The sequence below is a fragment of the Halichoerus grypus genome, chromosome 3 (genome assembly GCF_964656455.1).
Source record: "Halichoerus grypus chromosome 3, mHalGry1.hap1.1, whole genome shotgun sequence".
Lineage (NCBI taxonomy): Eukaryota > Metazoa > Chordata > Mammalia > Carnivora > Phocidae > Halichoerus > Halichoerus grypus.
This window is the reverse complement of record NC_135714.1, coordinates 205,002,412-205,026,879: the sequence shown is the minus strand read 5'-3', so window position 1 is coordinate 205,026,879 and position 24,468 is coordinate 205,002,412. Positions and strand designations below refer to the sequence as shown.

The 24,468-nt window shown below is 39.9% G+C and overlaps 1 protein-coding gene across 2 annotated transcripts in view; it reads right to left on the bottom strand.

Moving 5' to 3' along the window:
- CSMD1 (CUB and Sushi multiple domains 1) overlaps positions 1-24,468 on the bottom strand; it is a 2,059,737-nt gene that overhangs the window by 725,472 nt on the left and 1,309,797 nt on the right. For both annotated transcript variants that reach the window (XM_078069893.1, XM_078069894.1), the window contains exon 7: positions 1,376-1,453. In XM_078069893.1, the coding sequence (XP_077926019.1) occupies positions 1,376-1,453 (78 nt within the window). The remainder of the gene's footprint in view (positions 1-1,375; positions 1,454-24,468) is intronic.

The following is a 24,468-nucleotide window of genomic DNA, read 5'->3' as shown; positions in this document are numbered from 1 at the left end:
GGGTCATCACACAGTCAATGGACCATTGTTACATAAACAATGAGTAGGACACCATAGAATAGGGATATTGAGAAAACCGAGGTAGGTCAATGTACACAGTGATTTTTATTTTATTTATTTTATTTTTTTTTAAAGATTTTATTTATTTATTTGAGAGAGAGAGAATGAGAGAGACAGCACATGAGAGGGGGGAGGGTCAGAGGGAGAAGCAGACTCCCTGCCGAGCAGGGAGCCCGATGCGGGACTCGATCCCGGGACTCCAGGATCATGACCTGAGCCGAAGGCAGTCGCTTAACCAACTGAGCCACCCAGGCGCCCTGTACACAGTGATTTTTAAAAGATGTATATTGTTGTTTATTTTTATTTATTAGTTTTTGTGGAATATTTGTCATGGATAAAACTTCCTGCAGAAGCCCAATATCATAAGAATAAAAATAGAGTTGGTTGAGATGCAGGAGCAAAAGATGTTTATCCTGAGCTCCCGCTTCTACTAAATGCTAGGCAGTGGGAGAAGAGATAAAATGCATGGATCCCAAACACTGCACAAGGAGCACCAAGAGAGCAGGTAAGTAGGGACACTAAAAGAAATCACCAGGAAAGAACAGAAAAGGCAACCCAACAGCTTGAACGTCTTAAAAATACCATGGTGCATGGGAAAGGACGGCCCCGGAAAAACACCACCTGGGTACAGGTTGATGGAGCTTGCTGATCTGCATTTAGTGGGACAGGCAAACCCACAGTGAACTGTGACAAAGTAAATGCTGTAACAAAGGTAGGAACATGACACCAGGGAAACAAAACCAGGGAAGAACTAACTGCTTGGGAGAGTCCGCGAAGGCTTCAAAGGCGTTGGGGGGAAGCTCTAAGCATTGCTTGGGGTTCTGCATTCAGTGGAAGGAGAGAGAACACTTCTGGTAGTGAAGCTATTTTATTCTTCAGACCAGTTCTTCAGAACATTTTAATAGGAAAATGATAAGACCAGACTTCTATATCCCACACATCAATCGGTGTGTGTGGTACGTACAGGAACGACGAGGGAAACTGGGATCAAAACACCTGACAGGGGAACACTTACTTACGGGAGAAATAGGAAGGTCCAGCCTCACAGTGACCAAGGAGGACACAGCGTGAAGATTGATTTGAGATACATTTAGGACATTCATTTAGGAGACTGTCAACATGACGTTCTTCCCCAACAATGGGAAGCCAGTGCATATTCTCTCTTTCAGAAAATACTTTTGGAGGTAGTAAAGTAGCATGAGATGAAGTGAGAAAAGCAGTTTATAGAATTACTTCTCCAGAACCCATCCATTCTCTCCTCTGTGTCCCCCACAATTGACATATCAATCCTCATATAAAAAGAAAGAAGACTTACAGACAGAGTTTTTATGGCTACTGTCCTTGCTGGGCATCATCTTGACTCCTCTTGACTTCAGTTCAATTGCCTTTTTCACTGAAAGAAACCAAATAAAGCCATTAATAGGTAAGACTCAAAGAGATACCATAAAATAGTGCTTTATCCTCACAGCATTTCCCATCACGACTGCTTGCCTACTAAACTCTGGAAAATGGGACACGTTCTAAGAGGTTAATAATGTGAAGAAAATGAAGTATAAGAGCTTGTGAATAATTAATGCAAGGCCATCAAACAGCAAGATCATATCTTATAACAGCAGTGTCAGAAGCTAGAAATAATATGTGATACAGTTTAGCTTCTCCATCTGAACTTATTCACCACTAGCAATGGCAAATCTAGAAATCATGATCATTCCACCAAGTACTCAGGGGGATTGCTCTCTCAATGTATGTGTAGTGACTATAGAGCTTTCTAAATTTGCTACATTCAGGATAATTTTTAGATAAAATTGAAAGTTGCTCATTTATTTATTCATGTAGTTATTTGATCATGCAAAGTTTAGCAAATATGCATTGGTGGGGAGCAAACATAGGAAAGCATGTTCTGAGTGCTGGGGATAAAATATTCAATAAAATGTTAAATAAAAGAATGCCTATCCTTCCAGATGCTTATTACCTATAGACAGCATTAAAAAAAAGCATATATGAGATTAGTTTCCAAAGTCATAGTTCTCAGGCTTAAATTTAAGTAATTTAATTATTCTCTGTCCTATATCAGACATTTAAAGAAGTTCCACTTTTCTGGTCATTTATGGAATAAAAAAGTGAGGAGGCATTTATAGGAAGAAACTAGAAAGTAGTATTTTAATTAAACATTTAATGTTTTAAATATTAAAATTGTATTATTGTTATTTACATTAAAATAACATTTTAATAATATTTATATTAAATAGATTTAATATTTAATTCAAACAGTTATGATTTACATAAATGAGCCTGGACCTAGAGTAGCTGAAAGCACGCAGACCTGAGTTCGAATCTTTGCTAACAACTTGGTAGCTATGTGGTCTGGATAAGTTACTTAACTTAGAGTATCTGTAAAGTGGGTATGGTGGTTAATTTTATGTGTCAACTTGACTGGGTAACAGTGTACAGATACTTGAAACAATATTCTGGGAGCTTCTGTGGGAGTGTTTTTTAAATGTGATTAACGTTTTGATCAACTGGGGCACCTGGGTGGCTCAGTCAGTTAAGCGTCCGACTCTTAATTTCAGCTCAGGTCATGATCTCAGGGTTGTGAGATTGAGCCCCACATTGGGCTCCATGCTCAGCATGGAGTCTGCTTGGAATTCTCTCTCTCCCACTGTCCCTCCTCCCATTCTAAATCAATCAATCAATCAATCAATAATCTTAAAAATTTACTCAACTGAGTAAAGCTAATTACTCTCCCTAATGCGGGTGGGCCATATCTAACCAGTAGAAGGCCGGAATAGAGAAAAATGCTGACATTCTCCTGAATAGGAAAGAATTCTTCCAGCTTGCCTGCCTTCATATTGGGATATAGTTTTTTGTTTTGTTTTGTTTTTTCCTGCTTTAAAATTAAAACTGAGCCATCAGATCTTCCTGGGTCCTAAGCCTGCCAGCCTTTGGACTGGGACTACAGCTCCTAGGTTCTTTTCTAGCTTACCCACTCACTCTGTGGATCTTGGGACTTCTCAGCTTCCATAATTGTGAGAGCTAGTTTTTTTTATAAAAAATCATACACATCCTGTTTGTTCTGATTCTCTTGAGAGCCCTAATACAATGGGCATGTTGATATCGAAAGCAGAGGCATGAACACTGTGTTGGAAGGTTTAGAAGTTCAGGATAGTGGACAACTGTGAACATAGTAGACTCAGTCCATGATGGTATTTGCTATTACTTTCCTTTCTCTGTTGTCACATGTTTGCCCTCACTGTGGCCCCAGGAATTATCCTCTGGGATTGTCCTTCCATGGCTGATGTCACTGAACCTCTGTTCTCTCTCCACTCTGCCACCATCTGGCCACTGGATTTTCTGACCCTCTGGCTACCAGTTCGGTGCAGCTTTGCTTCTCAGAGTCCCACATCCCACTTCTCGCCTCACTCTTCACAAGGACTTTGGCTAACAGCTTACATTTTGGGCAGCCTCTTCAAACACTATGGTTTTTAATTCTCCCACAACTCAGGTATGTCTTATGCAGACCTTTACTCTTATTAGGAAGCCAGGAAACCAAGGCTCACAGATTTGTTGAAAGTGCACAGGGGGTAAGATGTGTGACTTGGATACAAATCTTCTCACTCAGAACCCAAGACCTTCTTTGTGCTCTGCCAGCTTGAGTGTGGAGGGCATGAAGTTAGAGACCCCCTAACAGGAAGGAAGCTGAACATGGAAGACTTGCACCTGGCCTTCGAAATCATCTGAGTGTCACCAAAGTTGAAGGAAAAGCATAGTCTATGGATACTTTTACTTTGTTTTCTTTCTGAAATAGAATAAAAGCTGATTCTCCCTCATTTCCCACCTTCCCCTTAAAAAGCAAGATTTTACATTTGAGGAAAGAGGCAATTCCCCCATGTTGGCATTGACAACACCTTTCCAGGTGGAAGGCACTTTTGGAAATACCTCCCCAGAGGAGGGAATCACAAGAAGTTGCTTTGGAAGGAACGGGGAGTGCTGGCCGCTGAGCAGATTTAGGATTCGGGATTTGGGAGCCGCCAAGACAAAGCTGCCATCAGATGGGTAAAGTGAGGGGTGGTGGCTTTCATCAAGGCTGAGATGAACAACAACCACAGGTAAGATATAGTGGCAGGGTATCTGGACATTTAGGATCTGGCCACTAGGGCACTGAGAACGAGACAGGGTCAGCTCCAGTGGTGACCCTTGATGGGCTATCTACAGGCTGCTGGGACAGTAGACATGGGGAGTGGGGTACAGGAGGACTGATGAGTACTCCGGTGATGGGGATGCACCAGCCTGAGATCCTGCGGGATGTTGTGTGACCCCGTGTGTGTCAGGAAAGGGGAGGAACTCGGGAGGAACTGACACTGGATGTCCACCAGCCAAGAGAAAAGAGGACTCCTGTCAGATATGATTATAGGTAGGTACAGTCACTATTGACCTTTACTTTGGAACCAATTCATCACCATTATACCAACATAATGGCAAGTTGGTACTATTTCTACCTAAAGGACTGTTGAATCATTTTTTTTTTCAAAATGTTCTTATTCCTATGATCTCTTTCGATGATCCTACAGGTTTACTGGGATATGGAGGTTGCAATCCTTCCCCTCTTGGCATAATCCAAAGGGGTCTGGCCTTGGACTTGGAATCCTACCCCCACTCACATGATCATGTAACCTGACAAATCACTTAAATATCATAAACCCAGTTGAAACTTTTCAATGAGCATGAGTCCCTTTCCTGTGAACTTCACCAGGTGAACAAGGGGGGAAAGGAAAGTAGTTTATAGACTTTGAAGAGCTATTCCCAACAATGTGAATGAGAAATGAGGAAATTAGCCCAGCGTGTTTATGTGGCTCAAGCAGGTCATTACGGCCAATGCCCTAGTCAGACCATGGGACTCCTGATGGTGCAGCCATTCCTGGTGGACGTGGAATGTGCCACAAAGATGCCCCTTCACGGAAGGACTGGCCAGAGGGTAGTGTCTGCTGTCAATCTCTTGCAGGGAATTCTTAGCTCCAGACAGCCACCCCCCACCCACCGCAGTCATACTTCCCAGGGCAGACCACACTAAGGACTAATGCACAAGAATGTATATAAGTCCAGAAGGAGAGTGATTCAACTGCAAGCACCCTGTGCCTCGCTGAGGCTGTTTAGGACCTCCAGGAAGCCCAGGATTGCTGCTTTCTCCTCCTTCCAAGGGTGCTAACCACCAAAGGGCATCCCCCACTGAGCATCCTGCTCCCTAACCTCCAACTGTCCAGGGGAGAACCAAAGGTAGGCATCAGGAGTCAGTCTTCTCCTCCCTGTTCCCTCCTCATCTGCCCTTTTCCTCATCCTTAGCTCTGTGGGGTGGGAAAACAAGGTCTAGCACCTGCTCTTACCACAGTGCTGTTGGCTGCAGTGATCTCGTCTGTCAGACTCCCTGGAACAATGTCTTAATTTGAACTGGTGAATGCCTTTGTGTGTGTCACCCATCATAACCACTCACTGTCTTGTGCTGAAATAACTTTGTCTTGAAGTTACTCAGGAGAGAGGAGATGAATGCACAATAAATAATGAACAGAAGGATCAATGGGAAATAATAAAGAGCATAAAACTAAAACAAATATCACCCAAAATAAACAGAACAAACAGGATTCAATGCACTCAGTAAATAAAGAGAAATAAAGAGTAGCTTTCAGGGTACAATAATGGTATCTAAATATACAGGACCGATCTGGGAGTCTGATAGATTCTGGAATTTCACAAATAAGTATATGTAGTTGTGTGAAGCTAAATCCACCAAGAACTTTTTTTTTTTTTTTTCCCAGTAAGATGGTGATGCGCTGCTGAAGACGGTCTGCTCCACTCAGTCCTGATTTATTTTAAATCACTGGGTTTTCTGATTACACAGCACTGGTCCTTGGCAACATTGTCAAGAAATGCACATTGACGTGCATCCTCCAAGGGTCCCTCCTCTTTTCCTCCATCTAGGGTCCTCCTGCTCCTCCCCCAGCTCCCCACAGACCTGGACCCTCACCAGGAAAGATGCAGGAGGTGAGGGAGAGAGTAGGGCAGGAAGATGGGGGCTTCTCCAGAAAGATGGCTCACCCGGGACAAACTCTGCCAACAGCCTGAGGTTGTCCGTGGATAAATGTTTAGCCCATTCATTTTCAAGTCTTAGAATGAATCATCAAATCACATTTCCTGATTGATAACAATACTAATTCTTGGGTCAACCATAGATGTATGGAATCAGAAACTCTGGAGCTAGACCTGGACTTCAACACAGCTACTCAGTTTTGCTTTTTTTATTTTTTATTTTGTTTTCCTTCCTCTTCGTTAGTTTATTTTTGGGGGGAAGAGGCAGCTGGATAAATGCTAACATTAGAGTCTGAGACTCACTGGTCTATCTTGCTTCAGAACATTTCTCAGTAATTCAGATTCTATGGCCTCAAATAGATATCATCAGTCTCTCCTTTCTTATAAGGACATTTAAGAAGGTCAAAAGTTCCAGGGACAATATTTGCAGATTAAGGGTAGAAAAGATTGAAAAAGAACAGCAAGGATATGTTATTTTGTTTCATTTGTTCACTGTTTTTGTTTTTTCTTTCACTATAATCTCTCAGGGTCAGGTTAAACCTCACTTCAGGTAGTTTGGAAATTTGAGAGAACCACCACCATATTGAAATGACAACGGTTTTTCATAACCATGTTTAAAGTGGCAATAAGGTGAGAGATAAGTATTATTGTTCCTACATAATGCAACTGCTCTCTCTATCCTTTCCAAAGGGAACATCCTTCCCGTCCTGTGTCCATGATTGACTCCTAATCAAGCTCGGTCCTGTATGCTTCCCAGGTTCCCTTCCCCTGTCCCCAGCAGGGGACATCATGGAGGTTCTCATGCTTATTAGAGCTCTATTAGGAAGTCAAGGCTTATCTTCTATGACAGATATCCATGGAGCTTCCTGCACCAGTGTCTAAAACAGTGCTTTACCTGTAATGGAGAGCTCGGATCACTTCAAGTAAGTAAAAGAAATGCAAAATTGTTTCACACAAAATTAATCTACTAAATACAGGACCAGACACATTGAGAAATCTCACAAACCACAGAAGAAATTGTTTCATACATACACATCAACTACGGACACATCTGAAGAACTCGAGGTTTGCAATTAAAAATATAAACCCTGTTTATTGCACTTACTATTGACTCAAGATTATCATAATTTCATTAATTTTATTAATTTAATATAAAAGTATATATAATATATATAGGTGTATAAAACACTTAAGTATATAACATGTATACAAACGAAACTATTTGGGCTTTCTTATTGTCAGAAATATTCTTGTTCTGTTGGTCTTGCTATTATTTAATCAATAGGTTTTTATTAAATTTGATAAGTAAGCAATTATATCCTATAAGCTATTGATCTTCTGTATCTATGTTGTCTTTTTATATTGTCCCCTTAGTAAATATGAGTTACTTCAAATTTCATTTTTTATGTCAATTTATTCTTGAATTGGTAGAAACAGCATTCTTTAAAAAATTGTTTTGGTTCATGGGTTGTTTGGAACATTTTTTGTTTAGAAAAACTAAACTTGGATTATCTCAAGGTTTTGTCAATCTTTTTGAAGAGAAAAATAAATGTTTTGAAAGTAATTTATCTTGAGAAATTCTAGTGGCTTGCACAATTTTATTGTAAATCTCACTTTTTCCCCTAAGAACATTTATACCCTATTTTTTTTAGAAATGCTTTCAAAATATTCAATTGTTTCATTAATAGATCTAATCACCTAGAACCCCCAGCCAAATTATTTAACATTTCTTCATTAGATTTCATTGTCTTTTATAATGAGCGCTCAAAATTCAAATCACTTTAAACACATTAAAAAATTATTTATTTTAATTTTATTTATTTTAAAGATTTTATTTATTTATTTGACAGAGAGAGACACACAGAGAGACAGAACACAAGCAGGGGAGTGGGAGAGGGAGAAGCAGGCTTCCCACTGAGCAGGGAGCCCGATGTGGGGCTCGATCCCAAGACCCCGGGATCATGACCTGAGCCGAAGGCAGACACTTAACCAACTGAACCACCCAGGCGCCCCTAAAAAAATTTTAAACTACAAAGCAAAATGCTTCCATAGTTAAACAACCTAAAAATCACTAAATATCTAAGTATTGACTCAATTTCCTATTGTTGGTTAATTATTAATGTATGGTTCATGTGGACACTGATAAACATCAGTGTAACCATATACTCTAATTATGGCTGTTATAATGGAGGATGGAGCCATTCTCCTGTCTAAAATCAGAATCTCCACATCCACACTAGAGTCAGCACCAGAAAACACGGTACCATAATTTTTCCTCCTTTTGCATAATCTTTTTTTTTCTTTTCTGCTGGATCAATTACATTACCATGCAAACATGTTGTTTCACTTTGCTTCACATCCTTATAGACCGAACAAAACAAAGGAGCATCAAGAAAGTAAGTATGCAAACAGACTGAAGAGTTCAATGGTCCACATTCCCCTATAGAGGCCATGGTCCCTGTTCTGTCCTTTCCTGGGGAGCAGGGAGAGGAAAGTACTCAAATGAACTGTTATATTGATAGGGTAGCCTCCCCTCCCTTACCTGTGGGAATAGTTCTGAGATCCCAGGGGATACCTGAAATGGTGGATAGCACAGAACCCTATCCAATCTATGATTTGTCCTACATGCGCACACCTATAGTAAAGTGTAATTTATAAATTAGGTGCCGTAAGAGCTTAACAAGAATAACTAATAATCCAATAGAATAGTTATACCAATATAAAGTTACGTGAATGTGTTCTTTCTCTCTCTCAAGGCATCTTATTGTTCTGTACTCACCCCTCCTGTGACAAGTGACATGATAAAATGCCTGGGTCCAGGGATGAAGGGACACTAATGATGTAGGGGCTGTGACCTAGGCTGCTGGTGATGTTCTCAGGGTTCCTCAGGAGGAGGAGCCTCTGTTCCCCTCCCCGCCCCCGCTCAGCTCCCCAGGGGACTGAGACCAGAAAGCCAGGCTCCAGAGAAGGGGGGCTGCTATGCCCCCTCCCATCCTCTCTGGAATCTGAAATCAGCCCTGAACAAGGTGAGCTGTATGTTCCCTGTCCCTAAATCTTTTGGTGATTTCCACTAGCACTCCCCCACTGTCGTGGTGATAAGAGTCAGCTCCTGCAGCACACGGGGCTCCCACACCCCCCAGAGCACGCACTCTCCTGGCTGTCCCCCCAACCCACTGGCCACTCCTTGTCCCCAGGCTTCCTGGTTTATTGTCTTGTACTTAAACTTTCCCTGTAATTCCCTTGACCACGTATCTAACAGAAATATTGAAGCCATGGACTAAAATATCATTACTGTAATGTTATTATCACTGAGTAATAACTTTTAAAATCAATACGCATTTGACACTATGCAAAGTGCTGTATATACATCCTGTTTTATCCCACCACAATGTTGTAAGAGTTACGCTATGATTACAATCCTTTCCAGCAAAATATCAAGTCACCATGAGGTTAAGTAATGTAGCCTAGGTTACGTAGCTTGAGTGGCGGAGCTATTATTGGTGCTGATATCTGATTCTAGAGCCTATGCTGCCTCCTTTATAAATTATACCACTTGCCTTAACCACACTGTACAATACAAATTTTTCTTTTTATAAACATTTCGTTATTATATCATAAGATGTAATACTTAAATATTTGTATATTAGTAGACATGTATTTTTTTTTAAGGTTTGTATTTATTTATTTATTTGTCAGACAGAGCATGAGCACAAGCTAGGGGAGGGTCAGAGGGAAAGGAATGAGCAGGGAGCCCAATGCAGGGCTCCATCCCAGGGCCCTGGGATCATGACCTGAGCCAAAGGCAGACACCTGACCGACTAAGCTACCCAGGCTTCCCTAGACATGTCTTCTTATACCATTAAATTTTCCAAAATCAGAATGTGATTTGCTCTTTAAGTAATTACTGAAGAAATCTTTTAATGAGCTTGTATGTTAGTTGCTTAAACTTCAACATCTGTTAATATCGATCCTATTATAACAAAAGATAGGCACGGAATCACACACACACAACATTAGTTTTCCTTTCCCAGAGAATATTTTTATGATTGAGTAGTATGTGGACACGGCAGAAAATTTGGGAAAACCTAAAAATTATCAGAAAGAAAACAAAAGTGACTGAAAAAAATCACCTAAAGATGACCACTGTTTTTACTTTTTATGTATTTATTTCCAACCCTATTTATGTGCATTGCATATGTAAGTTAGTAGGGGTATAGAGGTAAAGACACACATATGATATTAACAGAATACAAATAACCCTGTAAATACATTTTAATCTGCTTTTATGACTGCTTTGAGCATTTTTCCTTGTCATTACATAGTTTATTTTTTTAAATCAGACTTACTGAGGTCACTGAATAGTTTTGAAAAAAAAATGCTTTCCATATATTTAGTTCCTTTATGATCAGACATTAGCTTTTTCTCACTTCTTACAATTGTATATAACACCAAACACCTTTTGACCATATCAGCAAGCTCTGACCACTGTCATGGAATAAATTGCTAGAATTAATATTCTTTAGTCAAGGCTCTTAATCTATAGTATTAAACTGATTTTTAGAAAAACTGTACCAGTTTATTTCATCAATTTATTTAAGAATATCTTGACTATAACACCTTTGCCAATGTTGAATTTTAGCATAAAAAAGAAAATGTTTACTAACTTGGCAGTTGAAAATGCTGTCCATTTTATATGCATTTAAATTAATGAATGTGCTCACTCATTTGTTCTTTGAGATATATCTTACTATCATTATCTCATGTTCCATGCATTATTTTATGGGGAGCTTGTTACTACTATATATTATATGCATATTATATATATATATTTTATATATATAATATGTATATGTACACACTACTATATATCCTACTACATATGTATACAGTATATATGTGTATATATACTAAATAATTATATATATACTTTATATATACACATATTATACATATATATTAATATATATATATAAATCTAGAAATAATTGTTGTCCTTTCTATATTTGGTTATTTTGCCAGTAGCTCTCCTTGTAAGTTTGCCCATACCTAGATATTCCTACATTTTCTCTTAGATTTTATGATGTCCTTGAACACGGACACTAGCACCCAAGTTTTAGGAACTGCCTTCTCAAATTTCATTGTTATTGTTCTTGTTTTTCATCAGCCAGGATCCTTTCTTTGTTGGAGAAATCATCTTTTCTAAGGTTGGTGTTGTAAGTGATCTTTTGCAGCTGAAAAATCTGAGATATTTATTCACTATACTTTACAATGTTCAAAGACTGATTATTGATATGTTTTGTTGGTCGGCTATCAGAATATCTTAGTCTAATGTCACTTAACAGCACTATTAAATTGGAAGAGAAATCTTTCCTATGTGAAGTTATATTATTGCACCAATGATCATGTTTAGGGAGTCCAAGGATACAAGAGGGGAGAAGGAAGGCATACCAATTAGAGAGATTCTGGAGAAAGGGAGAAGGTGAAGAAGAAGAAGAAGGAGAAGGAGAAGAAAGAGAAGGAGAAGGAGAAAAGGAGAAGAAAAGGAGAAGGAGAAGAAGAAGAAATAAGAAGGAGAAGAAGAAGAAAGAAGGAGGAGGAGGAGAAGAAGAAGAAGAAGAAGAAGAAGAAGAAGAAGAAGAAGAAGAAGAAGAAGAAGAAGAAGAAAGAAGAAGAAGAAGAAGAAAGAAGAAGAAGAAGAAAGAAGAAGAAGAAGAAGAAGAAGAAAGAAGAAGAAGAAGAAGAAGAAGAAGAAGAAGAAGAAGAAGAAGAAGAAGAAGAAGAAGAAGAAGAAGAAGAAGAAGAAGAAGAAGAAGAAGGAGGTGACATCATGTGCCCCAGAAACAGCTTTTCTCACTTCACCATCTTCCATGTGTTAAGATGTAGAACTTATCCAGAGGGTTATTATAAGCAGAATTATTTCAGAAAATCCACACTTTCCAATAAAGATTTTGTATTTTTGTCCCTTAACACACGCCTCGTGTCTGTATTTTACCTCATGGAAAGACTCTCTACTGCCATGCCCCCAGCTCTCCCAGCTGGGCTACAAGAAGCCACCTTGCTGGGTAGCATATACCACCACTTTGTGAAATGTCCCGTTCATCAGAATGTTGGACTGTCCTAAGAAGTCCAGGACTCTAAGCTTCAGTCTCACTTTGAAAATTTTCTGAAATCCTGAGCCAAATCCTCATCTTCTTTCTCATCAAATAAATGAAGGTCTTGAATTTCCAGGAGCCTGACACTCTGGTTCCTTATTCTTGTTCTAGGCACACAATGCAAATGGTGCTTACTTCAGAGCACAGTCCCGGCCTTCCCTCTACAGTTTATTATAAGGTGGACTTCTGTGTCTTCTTCTGAAATGTAAGGGGGATGGTGCATCTCTTGAAAGAGCAGTACTAGGAGTGAACAACCTGCCCTAGATATAGCAGAAAGCATGCTTCTGGGCTGAGCTGTTGGGGAAAGTTGAACAGGTGTGGACTTTGCTCACGTAGAATACACTCCTGGTGTGGGGCATACTGCTGTGGTCCAAATGTTTGTGCCCCTCCCCCATTCATATGTTGAAGCCCTAACACCCAATGTGATGGTGTTGGGAGGGGAGGCATTCAGTAGGTGATTAGGGAATGAAATTAGTTCCTTGTTCAAGAGGTCAGAGAGATCCCTTGTCTCCTTTTGCAATCTGTGAGCGAGAAAATGCACCCTCACCAGAAACTGCATCTTGGACTTCTTAGCCTCCAGAACTGTGAGGAATAAATATTTGTTGGTTATAAGCTCCCCAAGACTGTGGTAATTTGTTATAGCAGCCTGGACAGACAAAGACATATACTGAAGGCATTTCCAGGTTTACATTTGTCTAATCCATGATTCTTTTAATAGGGAAGCCCTCACGCTTAGACAACATTGATTTTGGAGTTCAATGTGAGATCTAATCATCATTCTGAAACTTGTTATTGCTGTCACCTTGACAGGTTAAGATGTCTCCACACCTCAGGTTCCTCTTCTGTTTAATAAAGATGAAGTCTCCTGCCTCATGGAGTTGTGAGAGTAAATGAGATAACAAATAAAAGCCCCTGGGTGTGATGTCTGTCTCCTCTTGGACATGCAAAACACTTGAACAATACTTTGTAACAGGAGGGAGAACCTTCCAATTCTGGATTGCATTCACTGTGAAGTGTTATGGTGTCCCCTTTCCTTAGCTTATTCCCTTAATTTCACCACTGACAGGAAGCTGAGGAGGAAACTGTAAACACCCTGGATAGTCTCCAAGGAATTAGGACCAGGTCTTGTCATCTTAATTTCTAGCAGAGAAATTGGTACATGTATAATCATTAAAAAAAAAAAAAAAACAAAAACTAATAATAAATAAATAATAAAACAACCTACTAAAGAAAAGCCAATTATTTCTAGATTAAAAAATATATTTTAATAACAAACTCCCCATAAGATTATATATATACATATATAGAGAGACCATGAGATAATAATAGTAAGATAATCTTAAAGAATAAATGAATAAGCACATTGATTGTTTTTTTTTTTTTTTAAAGATTTTATTTATTTATTTGAGAGAGAGAGAATGAGAGAGAGCGAGTACATGAGAGGGGGGAGGGTCAGAGGGAGAAGCAGACTCCCCGCCGAGCAGGGAGCCCGATGCGGGACTCGATCCAGGGACTCCAGGATCATGACCTGAGCTGAAGGCAGTCGCCCAACCAACTGAGCCACCCAGGCGCCCAGTACATTGATTGTTTTAAGTGCAAACAAGGGGCGCCTGCCTGGTACATTTGGTTAAACATACAACTCTTGGTTTTGGCTTAGGTCGTGATCTCAGGGTCATGAGATCAAGCCTTGCCTGGGAGTCTGCTTGGAATTCTCTCTCTCCCTCTGCCTCTGCCCCTCCCGCTCATGCTCTCTCTCTCTCTGTCTCTCTAAAATAAATAAATAAATAAAACTTTTTAAAAGTAAATGCAAATAAAGATGAGATAGCATTTTTAACTACCAAGTCAGCAAACATTTTTTTTTTTTTTTTTATGTGCTAAAACTCCATGTTGGCAAAGCTGCTGCAGTCAAGGTATTCTTACAGACAACTGGTGAGCTGGACAAAGTGAAGCTTTTCTAAAAAACAATTGATTGCTGTGGGTGCAGAGTCTCGGCCAAAGAGTCCTAATTCTGACTATTTATAGAAGAAGAAACTGGGTAGAGGGAAAGAGGGAACCTGCTGGAACATCTCTCCGGCAACTCCTGGTACCCCGCCCCCCTCTTCTGTTTGGAAGACTGGTAGAAGCTGTTTACTACATGAACCTCAATATAAACTATTTGCAGGGCGCCTGGGTGGCTCAGTCGTTAAGCGTCTGCCTTCGGCTCAGGTCCTGATCCCAGGGTCCTGGGATCGAGCCCCATATCAGGCTCTCTGCTCAGCGGGGAGCCTGCTTCTCCCTCTCCCTCTATCTCGCCCCCTGCTCATGCTCTCTCTCTCTCTCTCTCAGTATCTCTGTGTCTCAAATGAATAAATAAAAAAAAAAAATCTTTAAACTATTTGCATAAGCTCCTCAATATATACATGTGCCCTTTCAGAATAGATGAGCACAGTTAAGGATAGATTCCCTGATAACCATTTCTTCCCTGCAACCACAGACTGTTCAATGCCTCTAATCTGCGCACAGCATTCAGCAGCTGCTGAAACTCTTGAAGCCCAGATGGCATCTCTCAGCAGGAGCGCGCTCACGGTACCAGTGGCCCAGTCTTTATTCTTCCACACAAAGAATAGGAGCATATCTCTTTTCCATGACCCACGGGGAAGCTCAAAGGATTCCTAGCGGTAAGCATGCACACTGAGTGCTGGGGGCCTGGCTTCATGGGGCGGAGATGTAAAGCTTTCAGACGCGGGCTTGGTTCATAGCATCCCACCTGAGGGGGCATCTGGCAGCCATGCCTTTTGAATAACGCAAGGATGAGCTGCACTGAAAGCCACGATTTCTTTCTCTAGTCTCTGCACAATTCTCAAACACACACTTCTCACTGGAACTCCAAAGCCCAATGGTTTGTCCGCCCCTCCAGCCATGGATGAGTGTGCATATGGGTGCAGGAGTATAGATCTTCCCTCATGAGGATGAGCAGGTACTGATTGGACAACCTCTCTACTCAGCTTTTGATAGTCAGCCCTGGCCAGTGATTTACCAGGATTATACCACAAAACCCCGGAAAGTTTGTCAGTTTGGCTTCAGCCATTGAGAATAAGACAACCTCCAATATTCTAGTGCACGGCAGGAGAGAGAAATCTATTTCTAGATTTTTTTCTTTATGAATTCTAATGGTGTTATCTGCTTAAAATAGTTTCCTCCTTCTTTACTTTTACCTTAATTTTTCTTATTTTGTAAGTACTATTATTTTGCTGTTTTCCCCCCAGTGCTTTGAGAAAGCCTCATTAATTCCATTAAATGGTATATTAAATCAAACTTAATGTGGTGATGAAAAAGGGACAGAATTGTAAAATCTTTACTTGGGAGTAATAAAATTTCTCTCTGAATGAGCCATCCTAAGCCACTTTTGAGTAATTAATTACAGGGCATTTTCTGAGAGATGCTGTATGAGGGAAACAGCAGAGCATGAAGAACCCCATGTAGCAATGGGCACTGTCTGATGAAAAAACACTGATAAATATAAATGCCGCAGACTCACATAGACACCTTCCTCTTCCCTTCATCCTCTACCATCACTGAAACCCACAAAAGCCAATTTAAAGGGGGGCGGATTTAGTGTATATTGTACATGTAGGGATTAGTCAAAAGCTTGAACAAACACCTGTTGTAAGGGATGGAAAAGCAAATATCTTCAATTTGAGGAGGCCAACATTTGAAAGCAAAAATAAATTTAAATATAATGGCATCAGAGTTCCATAAAAGTTCAGATGAACCTGAAAGTGGATTTAACAGTTTGAAGCCACGATAGCCGAGGAGTTGACATACTGCTGAAATCACTTATCTTGCCTAAATCTAAGACAGTATCTGCCCCAACCTAAGATCTAAAACCACTCCTACGGGGTGCCTGGGTGGCTCAGTCGTTAAGCATCTGCCTTCGGCTCAGGTCATGATCTCAGGGTCCTGGGGTCGAGCCCCACATCGGTCTCCCTGCTCCACGGGGAGCCTGCTTCTCCCTCTCCCACTCCCCCTGCTTGTGTTCCTGCTCTTGCTGTGTCTCTCTCTGTCAAATAAATAAATACAATCTTATAAAAAAATAAATGAAACCATTCCTGCATTAAAAAAAAAACAAAACTCTGCTCTCTTATTTTTGACCTTTTGTCTGATCTTCTTACCTTCTTACCTCCTTCCAATATACCCCCAAATTTTGCCATTAATAACTCACTTCATAAAAAAAAAAAAAAAAAAAAAAACCACAGTGGGCAAATTCCCTATGAGTATAAATGTTCAACTGAGGCATGAAAACGTATGTTGTAGCACAGGCTTCTGTAAGCTGCCCTGGGGTAGCTTTTTTCTGGACTCGAGGTTATGAACTAAAGGTCTTTTAGGTTAGGTTTTCTAATTAGATCATTATGCACAATATAAATTTTTTTAACTTTAGTTTGTGTTCTGAAAAGTGGAAGAAAAATCTTCCATATGATGAGATGTGGCAGACTAGAGAGAGCAAGGTTGTGTAGGAAAAATGACACGGTTTGGGTGTGGCAAGGTTGATATGCCTATTCCTAGATATGGAGCCAAGAATTTGGTTACCTGAGACTGGGGCAGGGGACCGACTCAGGGGTACTTATCAGCCTCCAGACTCTACTGAAAAGAGATGAGATAAACTGTGGTAACTGTTCTCAAGGAGCAATGCACATGGTGGAGCTCACCAGGACTGTCCCAGGACTGTATTAGATCAATGCTGCTTCCACATTCACACTGAGATATTTGCCTGTTTCACTGTGTACAAAAGCAGAGGTAGCTGACTAAAACTGCTGTGCCTCAGCATGAATCAAGACAGTGGCACCAAAAAGCCCTCATAACCACTGTGTTCCCCATGACACTTCAGTTCACTTAAGAATGCCAAGGATGAAGCAAGGAAAATAATTAATTTCATTAAATCTCAACCCTTCAGTGCATGTCCTTTCAGTGTGCTGCTTGGTGAAATGGGGAGTACTTATTAAGGACTTTGCTTCATGACAAAATATGATACTTGTCTTGAGGAGAAATACTTGCTCCAGTTCTTCGATTTCGGAGATGCACTGTCTGCTTTTCCATGGAACACCACTTTTACTTGGAAGAAAGATTAACAGACCATGCTGAGAGTACTAGTTGTGGCTGCTGCATAATAACTTACCACAAACTCCAGCCTTAAACCAGCTACGGTAGATTGGCTCACAGTTCTGTTGGTCTGAAATCCAGGTGCAGCTCACTTGGGGTCTCTGACACTCAAAGAAGGAGACCCAGCTGGCTTCTCACCTGGGGGCCCTTGGGAGAACCTTCTTCCAGGTTCAGTCAGGTTGCTGGTGAAATCAAGATGCTGTGGTTGTTGGACAGAGGTCCCCATCTTGTTGTTGAGCAGGGATTCCTAATGGTCACCCACCATTCTCTGTCATGTGGCCCCATCCACCTTCAAGACAATGGAGAATCACCCTCATGTTGAATTTCTCACATGCACTGTCTCTTGTCCTAGGAAGGGCCCCTGGGAAGGGTTCATGTGAGGAAGGGAGCGAATGTCCCTTTTTTGAAACCAGCTGTGCCATAAAGTGTAACCTAATCAGAGGAGGGAAAAGACATATCCACTCAATGGGTGTGTATGATACAAGATCATGGATCACTGAGCCATCGTAGAATAATGCTTATCTTCTGTTTATAGAAGCAATGTCCACAATAGCCAAACTGTGGAAAGAGCCAACATGTCCACTGACAGATGAATGGATAAAGAAGAGGTGGTATATACATACAATGGAATATTATGCAGCCATCAAAAGGAATGAGATCTTGCCATTTGCAATGACGTGGATGGAACTGGAGGGTATTATGCTGAGCGAAATAAGTCAATCAGAAAAAGACATGTATCATATGACCTCACTGATATGAGGAATTCTTAATCTCAGGAAACAAACTGAGGGTTGCTGGGTGGGGGGCGGGGTGGGAGGGATGGGGTGGCTGGGTGATAGACATTGGGGAGGGTATGTGCTATGGTGAGCGCTGTGAATTGTGCAAGACTGTTGAATCACAGATCTGTACCTCTGAAACAAATAATACAACATATGTTAAAAAAAAAAAGAAGATAGCAGGAGGGGAAGAATGAAGGGGGGGGAATCGGAGGGGAAGATGAACCATGAGAGACGATGGACTCTGAAAAACAAACTGAGGGTTCTAGAGGGGAGAGGGGTGGGAGGATGGGTTAACCTGGTGATGGGTATTAAAGAGGGCACGTTCTGCATGGAGCACTGGGTGTTATGCACAAACAATGAATCATGGAACACTACATCAAAAACTAATGATGTAATGTATGGTGATTAACATAACAATAAAAAAATTTAAAAAAGAATAATGCTTATCTTCAGATATTCAGATTTTCACAGTTGAGTACTAGGTGATACTTACTTGAAAATGAACAGTCAGCTATTGTCCCTGTAAGATAACTGGATAACATTTTTGCTGATGATGAAATTTAAGTTTTTAAGCAAATACTAGAATTTCAGAAATCCAGTATCTACCTTGATCTTTACAACTATTCAATATTTAGAGTTGTTTGAGGAAATAGTGATATTAACAAACATAATTTTTTAAAGATACTATACAATATCTACTTACATATTGATACCAACAAATGGAAAATCTGAATAACTCAGTGAACTAATAACTATATAATTATCTGTGCATAGTGCAATGAAACCAAACAAGGGTAAAATACCCATTCAAAAGGCAAAATTGACCAGTGGATTTTATTTTAATAGAGTATAAAAACTTTATATAGTTTAAGATTCTACATAGCCACTAATTTTTAGAAACACCCATTTATTAAGTTTGGTGTGGTATTAAAGAATATCTACTAATTATCTAAAAAGACTTAAAATATTTCTCTATTTTCCAAATATCTACCTGTTTGCACTCTGATTTTCTTCATTCATTGGCTTCAACCTAAACAATATGGCACATGTGTTTAATATAGAAGTAGATGTGAATACCAGCCTCTTCCTCCTACCCCAATGTTAAAATGTTTTGCAAAAATAGAAATTGGTGTTATTCTTTAAACAACTTTTTTTTGGTCTTTGTTTTTGGAAAATGTAGTTATTCTCATAAATCATGTCATTTTGTTAATTTTAATGGGTTTATTATAGTCAATTTAAATGAAATAAACATTTTTAAATTTCTCCAAATATAATTTCTAATATGTAAAACATCAGTAGCTATAATGCCCACACACAAAGGTGTTTGGGATTCTCAATAATCCTCAGTCTAAGGGCTTGAGGACCACTGCTCCAGGCTATGAATGTAAACAGACAATGGAATGAGAACTGGTGTCTGAGTCACGCTTCATGTGCAAACAGGGCATTCACACTGATGTCATGGCTAGAATTCAGGAGTCTATGAACTCAAATAAGAAAAAAAAATTACATTTTTACTTCAACTAACTTTAATTGAAAATAAGCCTTCCTTTCATTTATGACTAAAGGCAACAAACCATAGTAATATTAGCAGTACTTATTACCAGGAGAAATCACAGATATTTTCTTATCATATTAAGCAGTTATCACAGATACCTCAAAATATTATTTTTTTAATTCAGAGTATCATGGCTATTAGACCCACCACTGGGTCCTGTTTAATAAAGAAGTACATACATCACTATTTACAAATTCTCTTTTAAATATATTGATGACTGTGGTTCAATACAACTAGTTTTGTTTGGTCTCCTATTATTTTATTTTATGCATTTATAAATGATACTCTAAGAATAAGACCACAAACTGCTCCAGACTACTAGAGTAGCCTGGGAGCAATGCTAAGAACCCCTGGTGTGGTGGTTGGGAAGATGAGTTTTCAGCAAGGGATGCTAAGGAGTGAGAAGCTACGAAAAGCAATAAGGGAGCTGGTTGTATCCCTGAGGCTATGTAAGGGGAATGTTTCAAGGAAACACAGCTTATAAACAAAGCTAAGTTGCTGGGAAGGCCCTGCAAACTGAGGGCTGGGAATTGGTCATTGGATTTGGCAATGTGGAGGGCAATGATGACCTTGACAAGAGTGGTTTCATTCCCATGATGGGGACAGAGGCTTCACTGAGTGGGTCTAGAAACATGAAGATTCTAGATGACCAGTATTGACATCAACTCTGAAAATTTTTGTTGGAAAGAGAAGCAGAGAGTTAGGGTGGTAGCTGGTGGAGATTAAGGGGTCAGAGGGATGATTTTTTTTTCCACTGGTTGTGTGTGTGTTAATGTATCCCTGACACCATATATCAAGTTTGTGTTTAATGGAAATGATCTAGAGGAGAAGAGAACACTGATGACTCAGGAGAGAGAAGGTGTCAGGGAAAGAGTGATTGTCCTAGAATATAGCAAGAGATGGAATTCAGTGTACCATAGAGAGCTCGGTCTCAGAGGAGCAGAGGTGGTTGCCACGGCAATTGTAGGGACAACAGTGTGAGATGCTTGTGTCACTGCGTTCTTAGTGAGAACATTGGGAGAACTTGCGAGGACATAAAGACCATTGGCCAGGGACTGTCTTAAGGACTCTGACAGTATCTCAACCACCTATCCACCTGTAGTGGTTTTTAAAAGTATACCCACCCACATACAAATACATCCACAAGTTGTTTAACACTCCCATCAAAAAGTGCAGACCAATTCCCCTCCCCTTGATGGTGGGCAGGACCTTGTGACTCACTGTGCTGAGTAGAAAGAAAGTGGAAGTAATTGTTTGTAAATTTGGAGACTACGTCCCCAAAAAGACAATGCAGATTCCCACCTGCTCTTTCTCTCTCTGTCTCTTTCTGTCTGTCTGTCTGTCTCTGTCTCTCTCTCTCTGATATCTCACCTCTTGGGAAATTATTAGCCATGTCATAAAGACTCTCAAGCAGCCCCTGGAAAGTTGCACTGCTATGGACTGAATGTCCCCCCAAATTCATATGTTGGAACCCTAATCCCAATATGATTTGGAGATGGGGCCTTTGGCAGGTAATTAGGTCATGAGAGTGTAGCTCAAGAATGGGATGGGTGTCCTTATAAAAAGAGATACTGGAGAGCTTGTTCTCCCTCTCTACATATGAGGACACAGAAAGAAGGCAGCCATCTGCAAACCAGGAAGAGTGTTCTCACCAGATACTGCATTTTCAATACCTTAATCCTGGACTTCCCAACCTCCAGAACTGGAAGAAATTAATGTTTGTATTTTAAGCCACCTGGTCTATGATATTTTGCCAAAGCAGCCCAAACTGACCAAAGCACCCACCTAGTGAGGACTTGAGCTACTCTGCCAACAGCCATCAGGACACAGATGTGTCCTGCCAACAGTCATGCCGATGAGCCATCTTGGAATCAGGCCTTCCAGCCACAGCTGAGCCTTCAGATGGTAACCCTGGTCAACAACTTGACTGAAAATTTATGAGAAACTCTGAGCCAGAATGATCCAGCTAAGCTGTTTCTAGTGTCCTAACATACAAAATATATGGAATAATGAATGTTTGGGTTTAAATCACTAAGTTTAGGATCATATATTAGATTGCAATAGAACTACTACACCCCACCCTCTGCCTATGACATTGGTCTCTATGATTAAAGCAGCTGGATGAGTGCTGATGGTGCCTACAGTCAGCTGAATGTGTAGTCGGGTGGGATGTGTTAAGTTGGGGATTGCAGAGCCCTCTGTAACAGATGACTTTCTTACCAAATTTGAGTCCAGTGTTCCTGAATCTTCATGTTTTCAAGAGAAATAGGACACCTAGATATCTATATGAAGTTTCTTATAAGTATTGGCAACCATTCCTTTTTTATTTTATGCCAGAGTTGTGTGATCAGCTTGTGTTTCTGATTTATGAGAGGTGCAAGGTGTGCACTTACCTACAGGCTCTTGTAGAGATGGCAGAACTGGCCTGCCTGTTTCTGCCTCCTGAGCCTTACTTATCACTGTGCCCTCTGATGTAAATAGGCAGTTATGTGAGCACCTAATGCATTTTTAAAAAATCAGTTTAAGAGTTCTGCCAAGCACTGTATCCCTGGCCCAAAGATAGAGACCCTGTTCTCTCAGAAGGTCTCTGCCTCACGGCTGATGCAGATAACCAAACAATTACTAAACTGTGTAGTATTACATTTACTGATGCACATTCCATTAGAGAGCGTTTTGAACTCACACCGTAAGTATTTGTACTTATTTTTTTCATTTTATTTATCAATAGCATAGATCCTTTCTGATCTCACTATAAAGGTAGTAACATATAACATAAACATAAAATATAACATATAAATATAACACATTATTATTCCATAATATTCATTGTTATTTATGATACTTAGGATAAAAAAGGGATTCATTTTATTTATTTTTAAATTTTTTATTATTATTATTTTCGACACGAGGCTTGAACTCATGACCCTGAGATCAAGACCTGACCTGAGTTCAAGAGTTGGACACTTAATCAACTGAGCCACCTAGGTGCCCCAAAAAGTATTTCATTTTATTTTTTTTATTTTTATTTAAAATTTTTTTTTTAAGATTTTATGTATTTATTTGACAGAGAAAGACACAGCAAGAGAGGGAACACAAGCAGGGGGAGTGGGAGAGGGAGAAGCAGGCTTCCCACAGAGCAGGGAGCCCGATGTGGGGCTCAATCCCAGGACCCTGGGATCATGACCTGAGCCGAAGGCAAAAGCTTAATGACTGAGCCACTCAGGCACCCCAAGTATTTCATTTTAAAAAGATAGTTACTTTCATGCAGTGATTTGAATGTTTTATTTTAAATTTAGTTTATCCCAATATTTGGTTTTGATAGTTTCCTCAGATGAGAAAGCTCACTTCACAAAGGGAATTGTACATAAACTAGTTCAGCTTATTCCGTAGATCTACATAGATATTTTTCATGGACTGTAGGACTGCAATTGGTACTGATGTACTAGAAGGGAACACGGGAGTGAGAGTGTGTCACTGTGCTCCCTTGGGTGGGAGCTCCCTTCCCTCTGGAAACCTTCACACTTGTGGGCTTCTTCTGTCTGACATACTAACATGGGGCTGATATTAGTGGTGTATTAAAAATGAAAGAAGCTCAAGACATTGGAACCGTGTGCACTGTTGGTGGAAAGGCAAAATGGCGCAATGCTATGGAAAACAGTATGGCATCTCCTCAACAAATTAAAGATTAAATTACATATGATCAAGTGATTCCACTTCTGAGTATATATCCAAAAGAATTGAAAGCAGAATTTCAAAGAGATATTTGTATACCTATGTTCCCAGCAGCACTGTTCACAAGCCAAGGGATGGAAGCAATCCAAGTGCCCACCAATGGATGAATGGATAAACGGAATATGGTCTCTCCATTCAAGGGGATATTATTCTGCCTTAAAAAAGGAAGGAAATCCTGACACCTGCTACAATATGATGAACCTGGAAGGCATTATACCACTCAAGGAAAGACAAAGACTGTATGTTTACACTTGCATGAGATAGCTAATCAAATTCATAGAAGGGCTAGAGGAGGGAAAATGGGGCCTTGGTGTTTAAGGGGACAGGGACTCTGTTGGGGAAGATGAAAAGTTCTGGAGATGGATGGTAGTAGCAGTTGCACAACAATGAATTGGACTTAATACACTGACCTCCCTACTTAAACGTGGTTAAATGGTAAATTTCATGTTTGGTTTATTGTACTACAATTAAAAATAACAATCAAAAGTTAATGAAGCTTACTTCCTTTCTTTCAAAATAAATGTGAGCATAGGTTTGAATATGTCCAATGCCTCTTCAGCAGCATGATTGGCTGTGCATCTCCTGCAGTGAAAGACTGGCTTGTGCATCTCTATCCCATAGCAGTGGTAGAGGGAACTCAGTTGAAAAGGGAAAAAAATGGAATCAGCTCCCTTTTAATCTTGCAAATTGTACAAGTTAAAATAACTTGAATGATCACCCTGTAGTCATAGAGCACAAGCATTAATACATCATTTCAAATGTCAGATATGATGTTTATTCAGAGCACTGTCTGATAATTTCCCACTAATTTTTCAAATAGCATCATTCCTTTTATTCAAGATTCATGGGCTAAAGCAGGACTATTTGTACCCACAGTTTTAAATACGCAATCTACTGCATTTTTAATCATGAATCATAAAATAATGTGAATTGACATCATCAAAATATTAGTAAGGCTTCCACGGTAGAATTTAAT